This window comes from Aulonocara sp. 'chitande type north' Nkhata Bay, linkage group LG18 (assembly GCF_057382095.1).
Source record: "Aulonocara sp. 'chitande type north' Nkhata Bay isolate Kocher_YH1m ecotype deep benthic linkage group LG18, A_spYH_male_GT1.1, whole genome shotgun sequence".
NCBI classification, from domain to species: Eukaryota; Metazoa; Chordata; class Actinopteri; order Cichliformes; family Cichlidae; genus Aulonocara; species Aulonocara sp. 'chitande type north' Nkhata Bay.
The window spans coordinates 8,001,267-8,021,061 of record NC_141361.1 but is presented as its reverse complement, the minus strand read 5'-3'; the positions used below and the strand labels follow the sequence as shown (position 1 = coordinate 8,021,061).

The following is a 19,795-nucleotide window of genomic DNA, read 5'->3' as shown; positions in this document are numbered from 1 at the left end:
AGGGTTTGAGGATAGCAATCAGACTTGTTGTGATATCAACATGGCACACAGCAGCAATCTGGTCGGGAAGATTAGATATGATTATAGAGAGTGCGAGCAGAGAGACTGGTGCAGCCAAAGCAATCAGCGACTGTTCGAAGCCATTTCAAGGTGAATCAACACAGTGAAGTTCTTGACTTTGGCGAGAGATGCAGAGTGTGTTTTCAAACCAAGAGGCAAAGGGGGGTGGAATACATTTAAATACGAGGTACATGTGTGAAACGCGAGGAGCATGCAAAGATATGCACTCAAGGTTAAATGAAATCCAGTTAAACTAGTTAACTAGGTTTACTGAACTGATAAAAATTACTTTTAAACACTGACTTCACCAAAAAGTTTCATAAGCCATATGCAACTTTTTCTTCACCAACAAACAAAGCATGGGTATAGCACTCATGTTGTATATGCCTTTACTATTAATTTGTTCACATTTTCTTTTAGAATTAACAATAGTGGGTCCTCGTGGATTATTTGCTTTTACTTTATGTATCAATGGGTATTAAACTGGTTATTTCTAAACTTTAGGACGTCTAAACACAATTACTTTATAAGCATAACCTGGATTTTAATGTGAATGGGATTAAAAAGCTTTCATCGGGATATTCTGAGTCAAAGATGATTGATGCAACACGCCGACTATGTTTTAAAAAGTATTAGCACTATATGAATATGAAAGAGGAGGGTGTACAAACGGCTTTAGTCTATATGAAAGGCATTATTGTAGCATCTGGAAAATCCTTGAATTCTTAAGTCGAAGTTGAGTGATGGAGAGAAGCAGAAAGTTTTTAAACACTCTACCTAAATCCATGCTCTTGGACTTGCGTGTCTTGATGATTTCAAGTTGAGAGGCGTCTCCAAATTGCTTGGTGCGCTTCTCTGACATGCTCTGGCGTCCAAAACCTTCCCTCTGGAAAGCACCATCTGGATGATTTTCATCTGGAGCCGCAGAGCTGGATGGAGAGTGCGACAGGTTAAGATGAGCTGGACCTGATCTCACACACGGAAAACCTCACAGACAAATATGTGTTCAAAATCATTTCAATGGATTTAATTACTCCAAAAACAGGAATCTTTTGAAATAGTTGTCATAATTTTTTTTATATAAAAGGAATGTAAAATGAAAGTAAACACATTCTACAAGCAGAAAAGAAAGAAAGAAAAGTGGGAAGAAGAAAGCTGAACATGGTATAAGTTAAGAAGGATTCAAAGAAGCTGTCCTCTTTGAACTCGAGGCCTTCAAACATGAACATGAAGGGCATCGGGGAGGGACGGGGCAAAAATCAAGAAGAAGGTATGGGAGCTGAGCAACTGGAACTAGTGGAATATAGATTGGGGCAATGAGAGAAACAGGGTTGGTGAAGACAGCACGACGGTGAGAACTAAAATAAAAACAGCAGAACTGAGAGGGCAGAAAGGCTGACAGCAGGAGACAAGGAGTTATCTGGATGGAAGAAAGCAAAAGAGGAGATAAAGGCAGCAGTAGAATGGAAGAAAAACTTAACAGACAAAAACAGACAGAGAAAAATATCTGTTAATCTTTCTCACACTGACACACTCAAGATGTCCTTATCATCACTGTGGCAGAAAAGGACATCAGACTGAGAGGATAGTAGGGGGAAAAAGAAAAGTAGCTGCTCCAGGAAACGCTGCTTACAATCAAAGAGCAATCAGCTGGAAAAAACAAACAATCTGCACACCGATAATCCACAACACTGAAACACCTGACAGACAAAACACTGATTATCACCTCACAAAAGGGTGAGATATACTGTACTAGACAGCAAGTGAACAGTTAGTGCTTGAAGTTGAGCCAACAGGGAAATGAGCAATCATAAGGATTTAAGGGACTCTGACAAAGGTCAGACTCGACAACTGGGCCCAACAGAAGTGGTCCAAGGAGCCGCACATGTGACAGTGTTTTGGTTAGCAAAGACTGGCTTGTGTAGTCTGATGCTACAGAAGAGCTACTCCAGAATAAACTGCTGAAAAAGTTCATGCTGAATAAGACAGGAAGGTCTCAGTACAGTGCAGCCCTTCGAATGGCAAATCATTAAATAAGTAATGGCAGCAATCTGTTAGAACAATAATGTTTTCTGTTGCTCTTGTCAGACACAAGTTGCATCGGGGTGCACTGTGGGAAAAGGCCAGCTACTGAGGCAACATGATGCTCTGGGCTATAATGTAAAATTTTAAGGAACAGCTTCCAGAACGAGTGTTCAGAGCATCGAACGAACAGGAACCATCTCACAGTTTACAGAGCTTAAAGAGCCCGCTGCTAACATCTAGTGCCTGATACCGCATGACTGCGAGGTCTCAAGTAGCTGTAAAAACAAACAACCTGTTGCATATGAAGTTTTTCTCCAAGAAACCTTATTTTCAGATATTATATGCCGTTTTGTTAGATTTAGGCACAGTAGCTCTGTGGAAAACGTGTTAAACTGTACGCTAACCAGAAACAACAGTTTCCGCCTACCTGTGATTCTGATTGGGCAGCTCTTTGGTCCACGGTGGAGTCACATCAGCTGCGAAGCCGACATCATCGTGCGAGCTCGAGGACGACTGGTCGGAAAGGTGGGGTGGAAGAAGTGGCGGCCGGTCATCTTCTATGATCACAGTGTCGTCCTGCGGCATGTTGACGGTCGGTGAGAGCTGATAGTTTCCTGCAGGGGACAAAAATATACTTTTCATTATTCTTATGTTTTCATCGCTGTGTTTATGTGTTTTGGTCCTTCAGATCCAAAGTTTTCTGTGTTCCCAACTTCACAAAGAAGACTTGTATGTCTCCACTCTGACAAAGACATAAATATACATGTAGAAAAAATGAAAAGGTTAAAGCCAAGTTGTTATGTTAGTCCTTGAGACTCAGAGCAACAGCAGCATTTCTCAAGTCAATAATAAGAGAGAAAAGGACGGAGAATCAGCACGCCAGAACACAAAGTCTTACAGCTCGGTGTGACAGAGTAAAGCAATCTAACAAAATCAGTTAGTTTACATTTATACCGCTTCTTTCTGACTGGTTTCATTTCTCATGACTTTCACTAATGAAGAACAATATGTTTTATTGACACGACTCAAATTAGAGTCTTGCTTCTTCTTACAGTTCAGTAAGATGTATGAGACAAGTGCACATCTCAACAAATGAATTGGTACTCAGCCGCCGTCTACTGTACAAACCACACAGCATCCCCGTCAGTGTGCTTGAGCGTAAATCAGGAGTTATTTCCAGAGAGAACATTTGAGCCACACTTCCTAATCAGTCAGTGCTGCAGCGATTTATCAATATGGAGAGCCTGAGAGTTGAGAAGACACTATGTCTCATCAGCGATTTTATTTTATTGGAATAATCCCTACATAGAAAACAGCATCCGCGATTTATATTGGCGCCAAGGTGAAAATCATGAAAACTGAAAAAAGGAGCACGCTGACTGGAGAAACCCTCAGGAATTCATTTATTTGTGACAGAAGACAACTACTATATTAAGCGTGAGACTGCAGTCACAGTTTAATTGGAAAGGGACAACAAAATACAATGAAACACGGGTAACTTTTGAAACCACAGAACATATTTTGAAGTTTAAAAACGGTGAGTGAAACGGCTTCTGGCTAATCAGCTTATACCAAGAGGAGTCTGGCAGCAGGCACAATGGTGCTCTTATGTCAAAACACTATGATTAATTCAAGCTGTGCCCTCACAAATAAAGATTAAAAAAAGTCTGTGTTGAAGCAGAAAAAAAAAAATTAAATAGTCTCCTTTCTCCGCCTCTGAAAAGCACAGCTTAAAAACTCTCATTGATATGCAGCAGATGACTTTGTCTTTAATCTGTATTTTGAAACTGGCATCAAAAAGGGTATCTTCAATGCTTCATAAAAGCCTTGTGTACTGAGCTTAGGGAGGAGTTTGTTTGTCAGAGACCAGGAGGTCTAAGCCAGGCCTGCTGTTTGCTTCTCTTAACCAGGCACCAAGGGGACCGCAGGGCCGCAGCACGTCATTTCATCCAGCTAGCATGGGTGAATGACCTGATGTAAATGAGCTGAAAGGAGAAAACAAAGGAGCGATGAGGAGGTTTGAGTGTGTTAGGGTATGCAAATTTGTGTGTAGAGGTCAATTAAAATGTTGTCGGTCAATGTTCAAAGTGACATCTTATTTATGTGAACTGACTGATGCACAACGTACTTTTTAATCCCATTTTGGAAACATAATAAGGCAGTAAAGCTTGCGCCACACAAAACCCTATTTAGAGTGTTATTTTAAAGGAATAATATGACTTACAGTGATGTTTGTGCTGCAGTTTTGGTGATTGAAATTCTAGTACTTCAGCAGTTATCTGTAAGTGATGTATGGGAAGCTGCTTGTAAATCAAGGTTAGCAGCAGGAACTGATTACTTTGCCCTCCACCTTCTAAATATGGTTCTGGTTTCAAAATTGAGAGCTCAGAAGCCAATGATGAAATAGTTAATATTTACAGCCTCCTTGTGCTTGGTAGTGACTAAAAAAGTAGTGGGAGAAAAAAGACAATAAGAAATGCAGAAATAAGAAATAAATGCACACATTTCTAGGAATATATATAGATGTATATATAGATGTGTAGATATAGATATATAGATATATAGATGTGTACAAGCATGAATTCTCTCACACTCAGTGTGAATGTGCTGTGCTGGATCTGCAGAAGTGTGCAAAGTGCACGGCCTTAACCTTCCCTGAACAACTACAACTGTTCTAGTGGTTTTAGTGTGTGTCTTTGCCCTCCTTTCAGCCCCGCCTCCTGCTGTGCATGTTTGTTATTCACTGTGAATCTGGGAGTCCGGGCGGGTCCTCCAGCACAGCATGGCCACTTCTTTCTCTCAGACCACAGCCACACACATTTTACACAAGCGTCCGCACACATGTGCATTCACAGAACCACTTAATCCCATTTCCCTAAGCAGTCCAATGCGCAACACTGAGAATCCCATCAATGTCACAGTTTGAATCACTGCAGTACAATCAACTGGCAGCTACTGAGTAGGAAACCAATGAATCTGTCAACTCAGTTGCTCGGTATAAGGACGGGGAAAAAAAAGCTTCTTTGTTTTAGTTCCAGCACCCGAGGGCAGCCGACAGCCAGCGACAATGGCTGTGCCATGTGGACGCAGCACACACCCAACATCACCTGAGAATCGAACCAATAAACACAAATTATTGTTCCCAACGGCTGTAATAATTTTAGACAGCGCTGCAGTGGAACAATAGGCAGCATTTCATTGGTGAGTCTCCAGTATTATTAGATGCTTTTTGTATACAACTGCTGAATACTTGAAGGAAAAAAGGGGGACATGGAACTGGCAAGAGGGAAGGAGGGGGTACAAAAGACTTTCTGAATGAAACTGGAAGTAGCAGGAGGGGAGGATAACATGAGGTGAAAGCCACGCGGAGCATTCCCCCCCTCCCTCCTTTTAATTTTGTCTTGTCTCAATGTATTTGCATAATTAGCAAAGAGGTTATTGCCAGGGGTGCTGGGCCTTGAAAGCTATTGGCCTGAAGGAATAATTAAGCTGCTCTCTTATCCCTGGCATCTTCAGCAAGCGATCTAAGAGTGCATGTGGTCCGAAATTCAAGCTGATATGTTCGAAACCAAGTTCTCCTCTAAGAAAGCTTAATGCATGATTTATGTTTAGCTGCACCCTCACAACGCAAGAACAGGCTTATTCCAAGGAACTGTGAAAGACCCCTCCAGCACTCAAACACACACACAATTGTATTTATCTTAAGAAGGTTTGCTGAGCATGCAAAGCTCTACTTTGTGTTCACATGCGTTCCCATCTGGGACCTGCTTCTAGTCTCTTCCTGACAGCTCCTGACTAGCAGCAATGGAGCAGCTCATAGCCGTGCATCTGTTTTTCCAGACCCTTCCACTGTATTCACATCAGTCATAACACAGCTGCCTATGTTGGCGAATCACCACATTTATGTTAATTCACAGGGAATTGACTCAAGTACAAAGGGTGACAAGTTAGCTCGTGCAATCATCAGGAGTTACTACAACTTAAAGTTGCAAATCCTGCAGCTGGTCCATCAATACAAACGTAAGCACGGGCCAGAGCACTCGTCCAACTCCCAGACATGCACTTTAAAAGTGGTGGTTGACCCAAATTACACAGAAAGACGCCACGATTGTTACCCTATGTTGTAGTGGTGTGAAACCATGTCCAAAGTTTGGGTTTTTCCGCCCATGTTTGGACATATTCTTGGAGGTGTCTTCTTTCACTCAAATACGGTGTCAAAAAGCTCTAAAATATCTTTCTATAAGACAAATATTAGATTCCACCAGCGCTACTTTCATTAAAGAAACTGTTCCAATCCAAACAAGAAGGGTTCTATAGAACCAACCTTCTAAAGTCAAGTCATGATCAAAAACTTGACATTTACTGCAGCAAACCTGGTCTGAGGGCCAAAACAGTCATTTTATAGGTAGACATAAATAAAGGGAAGAATTCGATGTGGAATGAATGTTAGAAAAAGTTTTAATAGCTTTAAGAACAGGGATGAAAGATCAATTGTTTGGGAGAAAAGTTCTGATGTTTATGATGGGTTTGGCCGGACTATCGGCCCTCCATCCAATGTTTATTTATAATTGCCAGCACAGCCTCTATAATTCTCACCCTAGAAAGAAGGAGAAGAAAGATGCAGATGACACAAAAAATGTTCAGCTAATGATTTTTGCAAAACTCACTTTAAGCAGGTGGGTAATTTGCACTGCAGTTTTTACTTTACAGATTACTGTCGGGTGATTTTCACAGGATTAAGATCAACAATCATATAATTATTACAGTTTATTACATGTATATACATACTAACCTCATGTGAAGAGGAATAAAATTCAAACTGAGTCCCAGTTTGACTGGTCCCCATCAAATCTTATTTTTATAAAAATGTAGTTACAGACAACACAAAAGACATTTGAAAAAATACCTTTAAAATGTTAATTTATGAGGAAAATACTAAGAAAAGCAGAGTCTACCAGCTTAAAGTTTGAGATTGCTGACCTTTATCCTCTTTGCCGAGTCCACAGTGGCAAATTAAACAAGAGTTCATATAAGGATTTAATCCTTTCCCTACCTCTCCCAATCTTCACAAAACCACAGAGCAATGTTCTAAAAAGCCCAAACTGCTTATCTGTAGTGATTCAAGTACATGAAAAAAATCCTTTTATAACCCACTTGATTTTAAAACCACGTGTCAAAAAGAAGACTCAATCCATCTCTCGCTTGTAAAGGTTGTGACTGGATGCAGCTCCACATTTTGGACAATATTTAATCATATTTAAGGGAGACTGACAGTAGAAAAGCAGATATTAATAACAATTTCTATATTTTTTTCTTAGTACAGCCTTCCTTTAATTTCACCTAACAAACAATCTCATCCTCACCAACAGGCCAAACTTCACTTTGATTTTTATTCTGGAAGATTATTTTGTTTGTTTAGTTTCCATTTGTTTGGATCGAATCTCTTGCTTAAAGAAAGAGGAAAAAAATCCTTAAAGTATTACTGCAACGACTGTGCCACTCTGGTAACAACCTGAGAACCCATCAGCTCGTACACTGACTTGGCGTCCAAGTGCAACGGCTAGTTTTTCAGGGCTTCAGCATACCCAAACTGCGGATGACAAATATCTGTTCAAAACCCCCCTCTTTTGTTTTTGCTCTCGACATAGATAGACTGACTTGCAAACAAAGCATGCTCAAATATTTGCTTAGTTAACAAGACGCAGGAAACTTCTGTAACTATCTAATAGCTACCCCCGAAAAATCAAAACGGTTTATTCGTATTATTTTCTTTTTTCTGTAAAAGACCCTCTGCCAGGTTCGATTTTAAAGTTTAACAAAGTCCCATATTAACCACCCACTGTTTGCAGAAAGCTCTTCTATGCTCCAGTTCAACCTTGACAGCTTTACTGCTTTTTGTTTTTCGTTTCAGGCAGAGAAAAAGACTCTTTGCAGTCTTTAGAAAGCCTTCTCCCGTCCAACAAAACTAAAGATCAGCAACTGTTGAAACACGTCTGGTCAGTACATTCTGGAGGCCCCTGCAGATTATGCTGATTTTGAACTGTATACACAAAGTGATGTATTAACTTCATGAAGCATTAGGATAAACTCGAGCTTCACAAAAGATTCAGACATCAGTTTGTCTGGTCGGCAAAGTGACAGCGATCTCATTTGCCACTGCTAAGCAGACAACTGCTGTAAATCTGCCTCGTGCTTTCACTCCCAACCCTGTACGCTCATTATGTGCTTGCTGTTTGTTAAGCATGGATGAACGCAGCCACTGTAGCAGCATGGAGGAGCTTCACCTATTAACACTTTCTCTGTCACTCATAGCTTACACTTTTATATATACTGACAGTGTCAGAGTCAACCGATTTGCATAAATGGAAAACACTTTCAGATTAAGTTGCATTGATTAATGAGACAGATTTGCCTAGAGCTACTTTTTTAAAATACAAGATAAGAGTTACTTCAACTCTTCTTACTGTTTTTCTACTTAATTTATTTACATTAAAAGTATTTTCTGTGTCTTTTTTTTCCCCTTTGGGCTCATTTGCAATGAATCAGCAGAAGAGAAATTGAAGAATTCAAAGCAAATAAACAACTGCAAAGGACAAGATGTAGGAAGATGGTCAGGTCATTTTGTTCTTTCTTGAAATTAAAACAGGCGAGCTTTGCGATTTCACCATCTGGTGCACAGAATCCTTTCTTTGACATTAACGAACATAACCACCCATCCATCAATCACTCAAGTGCTACACAAATGCAATCCTGCACAGATGCGCACAAAGCTCTTACACACAGATACAAATATGCTTGCTAATCACACACACGCACGCACACGCACGCACACACACGCGCACGCAGTCACTTTCAAACCAGCTCAGAGCATGTTTGAGCAAAGGGTTATTTAGAAACAGGGAGAGTTGCAGGTTTGAGAACCAATGCACGCGTGACACTTTCAGAAAACATACAAGCAACAAACTGTCGAGGGGGCATTTGTCCATCTCTGCCCCCTGCGGCCTGACAGAGACATTAAAAACCACTGGTTCCAGATGATACTGCTGGCTCATGCTGACAAAACCTGGCAGGCTAGCTTAGAGAACACACAAAACAAAATGCTGTAATTGCTGTAAAATGCTGCAGTTGTGACCCTATAAACATCCTTAAGCAGAAGAAACAGGGAATCACATTGCACCTGCAAATGGTCATAAACTACAACAAGGCAGGAAATGTTAGAACCAGTTGCCAATGAATGAGTACAAAAAAAAGGTCAAAATTAATTCGTTACGCTGGAACTCACCTATCGTGCGTGGCAGCATGCCTTGCCGGGGCATCAAGTTGTCATCGAGGCCCTCCAGGCCACCATACAGCGAGTGGGAGATTCGGCGCTCGTGGTCATCTAGGGAGGTGTTTAAAATCTGCTGGGGTCCCAGTGGGCTCCCTGGTGTCTCCTGAATGAAGAGGAAGCTGATGTTACATCAAAGACTAACTCCTTCCTTTGTTTGAATCACCTGTGAAGTGTTTTTATAAAGGTTAACAAAGAACAAATAATCCTTTTTAACGGGGACAGAGTGAAGTGCTAGAAGTTAAGTCTTACTCAAAAGTGAGAGAATGATTCTGAAGGGACCTAGCATCGCTAACATTTGTTCAATAGTAATGGCTGGACACAGGGGTGGCGATCCATGCTAATGCTACCAATGCGGTAACAAGGATAAATGAGGATGGATTTCCATTCGGCTGTTGAGCCACAGGCTGTTACCGAGCTGGCGATCCCCCGCTGGGGAAGATTAGCTTCCTAGCATCTTGACATTTCCCTTAAGACCCATGATGACAGTCTTTCTTGCTGGACAAATAGACCATTTGCATGCCCCGTTACCCTTTTGCACACATCTACTGCCTGAGAAGGTGTGTGCACGTGTGTCTTTTGTCCGTTGGATCACTGGATGTACTGATGTTTTCTGTATGGTTTTTGCATTTCTTTCTGAAGGTGATGACAGCTCTAATGATAACAGTCATAAATGTTAACACATATCAGGAAATGACACTATCAAACTTGACTCAATACTGGGACCAAATGACTCCAATCAATGACTATGACTAGCTTGGCTGGAATTTGAGTTTGGCAGAAGGTCTTTGCCCAATGATCCCTTTCACTTCAGTGAATGGTTGTGCTGCTATAAACACTGCCGAATAGATAGGGATGTAACAGAAAACTTCAGTTTATGAGAGCATACATATGGTGGTAATATTAGGATGCTGGCAAAAGTGTCATGAGGCAGATTACAGAAAAGAAGGCTCTTTGTGCAAGACTAGAAACATGTTCACATCCTGAATCACCTTTAGCTCATCGATCAAACTGCTTTTTCTTTCTTGTTAGGGATTCACCGGGGTCATTTAGACAAGACAAGTCTGTTTATGAAAAAGGAACAAATAAATAAACCCTTGCAGCAGCCCTGAACTCGATCTTGTGTTGTGAATGCAAGACGTTATTTAGCACAGAAACCTATAACTTTCCAATAAATGCACGCAAGTAAAAATACAGCACAGGCCTGCGAAGTGTAGAGTAATACAATAAGTTCACACTGGAAATAAGGCAAAATTCAAAACCCTTAAGCAAGACACCATAATAGCTCTTGTAGAAAGGTAAGAAAATCATAGACATTTCCTTTTTAAATAACTCCTCCTGTAGAAAAAAATGTTAGTATGCCAATAAAAGTTTCTACCAGTTTTACTGCTAACACGTCTTAATTTTTCTGGATGCCTTTCTTGCACTACAAATGAAGAAAGTCATTTGCTGAACAGATTAAACCGTTTGAACGATGGCAAACATAACTAATGAAAACTTCACATGGATAAAACAAATCAACTACGGAGAGCGACTCATTTCGAAGGTCGCCATATGGTGCTGTGACTGCCGGCATGCAGCTGCTCTTGACTTTAAATGAGGTAGTTAATGAATCGGGTGACTGAGGGGCCGGGGTGAAATGCCTCGGTAATAGCCGATGGGATTCGCCGTACTGAGGGCACGTGGACAAATCACACCGCAGCTCATTGCATATTCAGGCTGATAATTGAACTCCTGGAAGGTCTCGATCCCTTCGGGTGCCAGCGGTGATGTGGAAGTTGGCTGGTTGGAGTTCACTGCGTTTCTATGGGGATGGAGGAAAGATCGGAAATGGTGGAGCCCGTGATTTATGCAAAAGCAAACATTTGAGATTGATATCGGATTGACGGGGACACGGGAGGGAGAGTAAATAAAGATTTATCTGATCACATATGTCGCTAAATGTCAAATGAGCTATAGGTCTTATCCTATAGTAATTAGGTGTTATTAGATTTTAAGTAATATTTGATTGACGGCTGGTTATGATGCGTTAATCTATACTGAGCCTATGGGGCTTCGAGCTCAGACCAGTCTCTTTGAGAACAAGTGTATTAAATTGTTGTTTTCCTCCTCTTGTTTTCTCAGTGTCACGGACTCTATTTTTATAAATAGCCAGACACTTGGACAGCCTCAGGCCATGCCTCCAGCTCTGCATGTGAAGCAAAGATTGACGAGACTCCCAGCGCTCGAATTTTATTCATCCACCACGCTCTCTGTGAAGTCTCACTGCTTCGACATGTCGGCAACACACACGCGTGTGCATATACATAGGACGTGTTGGCAAACGGACACGCAGAAATATCCTGGTAAATAAATACATATGTGCATAAGCTGGATGTACAAAAGCACAAACTGCACGCTTCACTACACATATATACACGCACACAGGCTGATAACACACACACACACACAAGACACACCTCCAGGCTTAGCCTCTGCTTTCAATTACGAGGCGGACCGAGGGGAAATCAAAACTTTGACACACCAGGTTGGAAAAGGAGAGCAGAGAAGCCAGGCACTGCCAGAGGCGTACACGTGCACACGGATGTGCGCGTCCATTTGCAGACACGCAGCAGCGGTGCACACAGATTCAGCCTCAGCTTTCAAGCAGGCGACAGGCCAAGGTGTACGGAGAATGTAAAAACATGACATTGAGGGGAGGAGAAAAGTTGCGCAGCTCAGTTCGCAGCCGTGTATTTTTCCTCCACCTGCCTCGAGGGAGGCAGGAGTGAATGTAAGGGGTTGGTGAAATGCTATGACCTGACTGCTTCCTTTTATTTTATGAAATAATTAATTGATGCTTATAAGGGTATTTCCCAGTGGTTTGGCTTTGGGTTGTTATATATTTATCACAGAAAGGAACTCACAGAAATCAGGCCTAATGACTTAAGTGGCTATATTCAAGAACAGCAATGACAAATTTTAGAGAAACAAAAACAAAAAAAACCCCAACAACATGGAAACTGCAACTATAGATATTCTGATCTGAATACTAACAGATTGGAAAGTGAAATTTGCCCCATTAGAGTTGAAAATACTAAAAGTAAGGTTGGACTCTAGCAGACTGAAATAGCAGTTCTTTACCAATCTGCAGTCTGCGTCTAAATCTGGATGTTTTGTGAATCAGCAGCAGCAGTCGAAGAACTCACTACACTGCTTCAAATCACAGAACAGCTGGTAACAAAAAAGCCCGAGCATTAATACTGAATGAACGCCACCTTCTTTTGCTCAAAAACTAATGTTGACACGGCCTTGGGCACGATGTTTCCCCACAGTTTTCCCAATGAAACGGCTCAACTCTGCACAACTCTGAGGTTTGAATTTGTGAAAGCCAAGTCGGCTGCTGCAAAAGGTCATATATGCTCAGAGTGAGCAAAAACAGTAAATTATTATAGTTGCTGTACTAGTTGTAAAATCTTCTGATTGCATGGTTTACACAAAAGCGTGCTGGTCACAGCTATGATGCTGAACTTGAGTAGATCCCGACTAATACAGCATTCTTCAGACCAATATGAAATTTAGTCACTTTAAAATCCAAAATAACAGCCACATGTGTGGATTTCCCTAACATTTGTTATGTTTAGTTTAGTGCTGTCAGCTTTAACATGTTAATACGGCGTTAACGTGGGTAAACGCGTTAATGCTGTCCTCACGATTAACGCAATTAAATGAGGTTTTAGCGCACTCAACCCATCTGGAGTGGAGAATGGACAAATCGGACAAGCTGCCCAAAATGCTCCAGATGAGTTAATTGTTAATCGCGTTAGTCGTTAACGCTGAGGAACCCCTCACACGGACTAATCTGCGTTAACGGGGATTTGCCGATTTTGATGCGTTAACGCGAGTCAGTTTGTGTTAACGCATTAGCGCTGACAGCACTAGTTTAGTTATTTATGAGTCCTTACTAAGGTGAGGGCTTTGAGTACTCCGGGAGAGTAGAAAAGCGCTATATAAGAATCAGCCCATTTACTAAGGTGATATGTGAATGCTGTTTTAAAATAAGTTAATAACTGTTTTACAAGTCATGGATCAGTCGTTTACGCTCTGCCCCCTGGTGGACAAATTAAGCAATGTCAATGGTTGAAGGGTGTTTCTTCCATCTCCACTTTTAATTTTTCAACGTTGGAAATTCTGACACTGATTTATCTCCAAACAGCCAACATCAGGCAATATAACGGCCAATATGCTGGATAAGTTTTAAAACTGAGGCTTTAAGCCCTCTCAGACTCCCATTTAATCATCAGTAAGACACATTAGCAAAATCGGCAAAGCAGCGGTTCTAATTAAAAAGTAATGATTGTCCTGGTCTATATAAATTCACACAGCCGAGAACCAGACATTCAAATCCATCCTTCACCTTGGTTCCTACCTCATTTCTTTTGGCAACTCGCCTGGCCACAATGAGCTGGATCATACCACGCTTGTTGCCTTCAGTTGACATGGACTTGCGTAGCGTCTCCATAGCGTCTTGGTTGGTTTTGCCCAATAGCGACTCGCCGTTGACAGCAATCAACTGGTCATTTACTCGCAGTCGCCCGTCCTTTTAATAAACAACCAATTACATATGCTGTTTAAACTTTGAACACTATGGAAAAAGTGCATTGTGTATTTTTACTGACTGAACAATAAACGCTGTAAATAGACCTAAAAGCACTTACACCTCCGGTTTAACAATAACCTTGATCTAATCAGACAAACGACCTCACTCACTAAGAGGATCCTGTTTCTAGTCATGATCTAATGTCTTGGAGAAAACAGTGCTTTCAAGGCCATTATCATGAGCTGTCAACACAAGCTTGTTTGTATGAAAAACAATCAAGTTGAAGGACTATTGAAACCGACTGCAGCACTACAGACAGCCATGGAAGAAAGGCTGCTTTGTGCTCATAGAGCTCATCACAGCTTAAGTGTTTCTTAGAACCAGGAAAGTCGTTTACCTCATGTTCCCTGTTAGAAGGTTAAAGTTACTTTTTAAAGTTTGGCATATCGAAAAATCACACCTAAAATATAAAAAGCTTTAAGACAAAGACATTCTAATGTAAAGACACACAGATTTAATTCTAAACTTAATGATTCTGCCGCCGGCCAGGTGTCAGTTAGGACTTGCTGGTGTACATAACATTTAGAGTCAGATTTAACTGAATCAGCATCTTTAGATTTCAATTTCATATATAAAAAAAAAAAACTTGCCTCCATGAATGAACACATTTTTAATCTTTCTTCTTTATTTCCATTCAGACGCTTTATTATTCATGAGAGAGGCTACTGTACCTTACAGGCTGCACCTCCATTTATGATGGATTTGACAAAGATGCCCAGATCTGCATGGTTTTCCTTGGAGCGGTTGCCTTTAACGCTCACACCCAAACCTGCAGAACCCGAGTCACTGAGGGGGATCTCAAAGGTCAGGAACTCTCTGGTCCCATCAGGGGTCAGGACCAACTCGTCCTCCTCTGTCTTCTGTAAGAGGCGGAGCAAAGATTGAGATATGGAGCCCAATTTACGGAGCGAAAGCAACCCGACCAGCGACTACAAAAGAACTTTTGAGAATCCGCCGAGACAGAATCACATTTAAATACATCTAAATGTTCGTACACCGTAATAAATATTTAATCATCCAAACCAAAAAACATTCATGCATTTAGCCTAAGCAGTAAAGCAAACACCCCTTCAGCCTTGCCACACTTTCTCCGTCTTCTTGGGGTTAGCAAAAGTACAAAAGTTAAAAGGACATTCATTTGGCTACTTGAGGTTAATGAAAAGAACCTGCATATAATTTGCAGCAGGGCAGTTAGCAGGGAGGTAAATCAGAGTGCAAGCTCATTATCTACAACAGATTTATTAGTGTTAGACTACCAGTCTTAAGTGTTAAATCAGGTGCTTAGTATATGCAGGCAGAGACTTCTGTTGTATAATTAAGGCACACGGCTCTCATTACTCAACGCTGAACCAGATAAATTAAGGAAATATCCATTCTGACATCAAAATGGCATCTTATAATAGTTGGGATGTGATGTGTTAGCTTTGATCTTTGGTGCCAGTGAATAAGCTGCAAGTCCGAGTAAGTTCTGCAGTGCAGTCTCCTACAGTGGAAGAATTTTGGAGAAGGATTGTAGCCCGCTCCGACAAATGAGAAATGACATAACACTAACCTGCTTCCCATCCACCAACAACAAACACTGCACAGTTATATGAAGCTCCACAACAGCCAATATCTTGGCTAACTGAACACTTCTGTCATGTACTTGAAAGCGCAGCGTGAATCAAAGCAAATGCAATTGGAGAGCATTTACTGTGAAGCATCTGCAGGTACACAACTAAGAAGTGTTCAATAACTGCAAATTTGCCAGTGCGTGTTTCTGATTAGATTACTGAGTATATACTGCATCTATATTGTGATTAATGTCAGCCTTATGAGGTGTTCAAGCTCAGTCCAATATGATTATCTCCTGTTAATTTCAAATCATTACAGCACAGATGCACTCCAGATCAACGCCACAACTACATTTAGTGTTTGAAGGACACGGAGACTCCAAATATGGCCAACAAATGTCAAGACGTACTCTTCTTAAACATCCCTGTATACTCAGGACTAGGGCCTCACCTCAGAACTAAGAGTTGTGGCTTAGATATTAAGTCACAGCTGAATGTCTCCACTAAAAACGTCTGACTAAAAGTGTTCCTATAGAAAAAAAAGCACAAACCTCGCACCTGAATCATGATGCCAAGCGCGTCAAACAGGCAGTAAACTTCCCAGTAACCCCGCATGAACACAGCAGCCTAATTGACATGCTGAGTGCTCTCTCTGTCTCTTCCCCTCCACAACAGGTGCTTCTCTCACTCTTTCTCTAAATTCATTCTCCCTCTCTCTTCCAGCTCCAACAATAAAAAGCTATTCTCTCTTGCTTGTTATTTGACAGCTGTCCTCTGAATAGATGGGTGCGTGCACGCTAGCGCCTGGCAATTATTGTGCACGCCTAATGAATTCAATCATCGGGCTCGGTGTCAGCATGTCATTAGCTCCCTTTGTTTGCTGGGAGAGAGATGGAATTACTCTGGGTGCAACCGAGGAGGGAGAAAGAGGGATGGAGGGAGAGGCAAAGTGGCGGAGGAGGAGGGCAAAGTGAGGATGGAGTAAAAAGGACAGGGAGGGAAGGGGAGGAAGGAAGGAGGAGGAAGATAAAGGACAAGGAAGCACGAAGAGCACCGTCAGGGTGTCTGCGTGTTTCAGAAAGACAAAAGAATGCTACCTGGAATAAAGTTGTGAGAAAATTAAAAACAGAGCACGAGTCGATTTGATACGAGTGCTGCAGGATAATAAAGACAACAGGAATTTAATTATTTTGGTGCAATTCATTCTGCTGGAATAAATTTAAGGCTAATTAAAAAGTGACTCCTGAGCTGTGAGTAAGTGAATAAGAAGAAAAGTGAAGTCACAATAGAACTGATCTGTAAATGAGGTTTTATTTCAGGGCTGAAAATAGCCTCCTGTTCCCTTTTAGATTTAAATCTAATAGTTTGATTGAATTTAACTGCCATATTTCACACAGCGTTATGCAAAACTTACAAGATAATTGGACTGGAAAGTATATCTGGTAACCCTGAGAGCAAAATAAATGGTAACGTCGGAGATGCTCCAAAGCCTTTTCGCCTTTCCAAAACACAAAAGAGACTGGAGAGCCTTCCAGCAACGGCAGTTAGCAGTTAGTCTGGTAGACATAGTTAAGACTGATACTGTATCCACAGATGGCAAACTCAGCTAAAAATCAATTAATTAATTAACTAATCAGTTAAGCCTGTTATTTTAAATGCTATAACTTACTGCATTTCTAGCTAATGCTGGTCTCTGTTAGCTAAAATGTGCTTGCTCATCAGCTGGTTCCACCAGTTTTTGATAAAAGAGGGTAGAGGTTGCTTCAATTAATTGTACTTTTTCTTCGCTAATAGCACGGGCATGCTCCCGCCAGGATTCATCAGGATCACTTCTGAGAGCACGAGACATTTTCTTACATGCATCGGCCTCCACAGAGTCCAAAATCCCGACCAACATTAATACGAGAACTTGTCAAAATCAGTGCTACTCTGGATGGAAATTAATGTTGTGATATTGCATATGATTAGCAAGATCATGTCACAGCAAATGCGTGCTGTCATTGAAGCTACAGATGCTTCTAATAACATTTTAGGGAGGGGGCTTAGTATTGTGTCTTTTTGTAGGTATTGACAGTCGTTAAACCACCGCAGGCTCGTTTACAGCATTTGCAATGTTGATTTTACACATTAAATGCGCACTAGCAAAGAATTTCCACCACCAACCAACACAATTATGGTTTAGTGTGGAAATATAATGAATATTATCTTTGCAAAAACGAAACCTTGGGCTTCTTTATTTTGAAGACGATGTCAAAATTTTATTTTTGCTATTTAACTTCATTGCTCTTCTTTCTGATTGATGAGACTCTCATTCAGCATGCAATATGTGCACTCCACACCACAGGGTTCAATGTGCTGTTTGAGGCAGTCACAAAGGTCAGAGCAAAACAGTTAAAGACTTCCAGCAGTGTTTCAGTCTGTGTCCTGCACCTCTTTTCTTCATTACTGAGAGGAACAAATCAAAAGATTTTCTCTGATGCTCTTACTACAATCTCGAAGCTCAATTATATAATTCAGTTACTTTACACCTATAATATCAATTTTCCCTCGATCCCTGCACACTGCTGCGTGGATGCCGTCTTTCCATTGGCTGCGAGGGCAGCAGTCACAGCTTGAGCGAAGCAGTGTAAATAATGGGTTTCAGAGCGTGCCACTCACGAGGCATCCTGCGTGACAGCACTTTAACAGGCAGCGAGTGGGCCTGCCACAGATCAGGTATGGTACCATCTGTGGAGAGAAGTCTGTGGAGCTAAGATTAGCATAAACCGCCAGAGAGGCTACTTTTTCCTTCTTTTTTTTTTGGAAAGGAGCTGTGGGTCAGCCTGGGAAAAGTTCTGAAGTACATGATTTTACCACTAAGGCCAACTGTGGGCATCAAATGTGCTCTACTCCTACTACATCCCTGTTTACAGTGTGTAAGCAAAATTATAAGTAACATTTTATTACTATGTATAACAAAGTTACAACCTTCTGATAACCTATAATCTAAATTTTAGTCATGATCCAAAATATTTATCTTAAATTGGACGCAGTGTACCAACTTTTAAATAAAGCTTAATTGTTGTTTTTCTGAGATCCTGAATTATCTAACTGATTATTATTGTTATTAAGACCAGACAGAGAAAATACACCAACAAGAAAATCAGAAGAAAAAAAACCCACACAGGCACAGGAGGCAAAGAAGGTTCAAAGTGAGAGGAGCTGAATGAAGGTGATGGAAAGGAAAGTAGCGATGGGCTTGAGGAGGGATGGGGGGGAAATGGAGAGGGTGGAAAGGCGAGGAGCCGAAAAGAAAAGGGTGAGAAGAATGAGAGAGTGCGACCATGACAATGACAGAGTGAGCGAGCGAGGGAGTGTGAATGAAAGGCTGACAGAAAGGGATGAATCCATGTGGAACACAAAAGGAGAGACACTGCCACCTCTCTCACTGCCCGCCTGTATCTCTCACTCTCTCCGCTTTTCGTATTTTTATACTGCTCTTTCACATTTATTTATTTTTTTAAATCTCCATCTCCTCATCTCCTCCCTGTTTTGCGCCACCTCCCTTCCCCAGCTTCTACTTGTTCTTCCGTCGCCCATCTCTTCGGCTCCTCGTTTCCCCCTCTTATCATTTATTCCTACGAGCACACCCAACATTAAAACATCTAAATTTGAAGAGCCATCGTTTTTGCTTTTATCCTTGACGCTAAAGTAGTGATTGTGCCACACGGAAAACGAGCTTTTCTCAAAGTACTGTGCAGAAAGATGCACTTGAAAACGTGAGCCTCAAATTTGAACTCGGTTCAGATAAACACCGCTTGTCTGAAAACTCTGAAATCACAGGAAAAATGCTTTTTGTCTAGTTCACAGGTGGCATCCATAAAGTAAGCAGCTCCTTCTTTCTCAGTTATCCGACTTAAGAAATGGAAGAACTTCTACATAAGAACAACCACAGATTGATGGGACTGGAGTGTTCAAAGTCAGCACAGGTGATGACAGTGAGCTGGACGAGGCTTTGAGGATTAACAGGCTTTAACTCGGAGCAATAACTTTTGTTTTTTGTTAACTGCTGACCAAATTTTGGCTGTAACATAAAACTTGACACTTAAAAGAAGGAAAAGATGACGCATTAAATTCTCCTATTTAAGCCCTCTCACACACACAAGCTTTCTGAAGCCTTCTGTCCCTCTCGCATTCTCATTTTCACTCATT

General features: G+C 41.2%; 1 protein-coding gene across 13 annotated transcripts in view; it reads right to left on the bottom strand.

Annotated features, from left to right (window-relative positions):
- The window catches only part of pard3ab (par-3 family cell polarity regulator alpha, b), a 245,257-nt gene that overhangs the window by 88,642 nt on the left and 136,820 nt on the right, over positions 1-19,795 (bottom strand). For 11 of the 13 annotated variants that reach the window (XR_015125953.1, XM_086270848.1, XM_086270850.1 and 8 more), the window contains 5 exons: positions 14,723-14,911; positions 13,821-13,991; positions 9,368-9,518; positions 2,513-2,699; positions 838-989 (listed from right to left, as the gene is read on the bottom strand). Coding sequence is in view for 12 of the 13 variants with exons in the window: in XM_086270848.1 (XP_086126974.1) it covers positions 838-989; positions 2,513-2,699; positions 9,368-9,518; positions 13,821-13,991; positions 14,723-14,911 (850 nt within the window). In the remaining variant the exon portion in view is untranslated. The remainder of the gene's footprint in view (positions 1-837; positions 990-2,512; positions 2,700-9,367; positions 9,519-13,820; positions 13,992-14,722; positions 14,912-19,795) is intronic. The other 2 variants (XM_086270856.1, XM_086270857.1) reach the window with 1 other exon arrangement.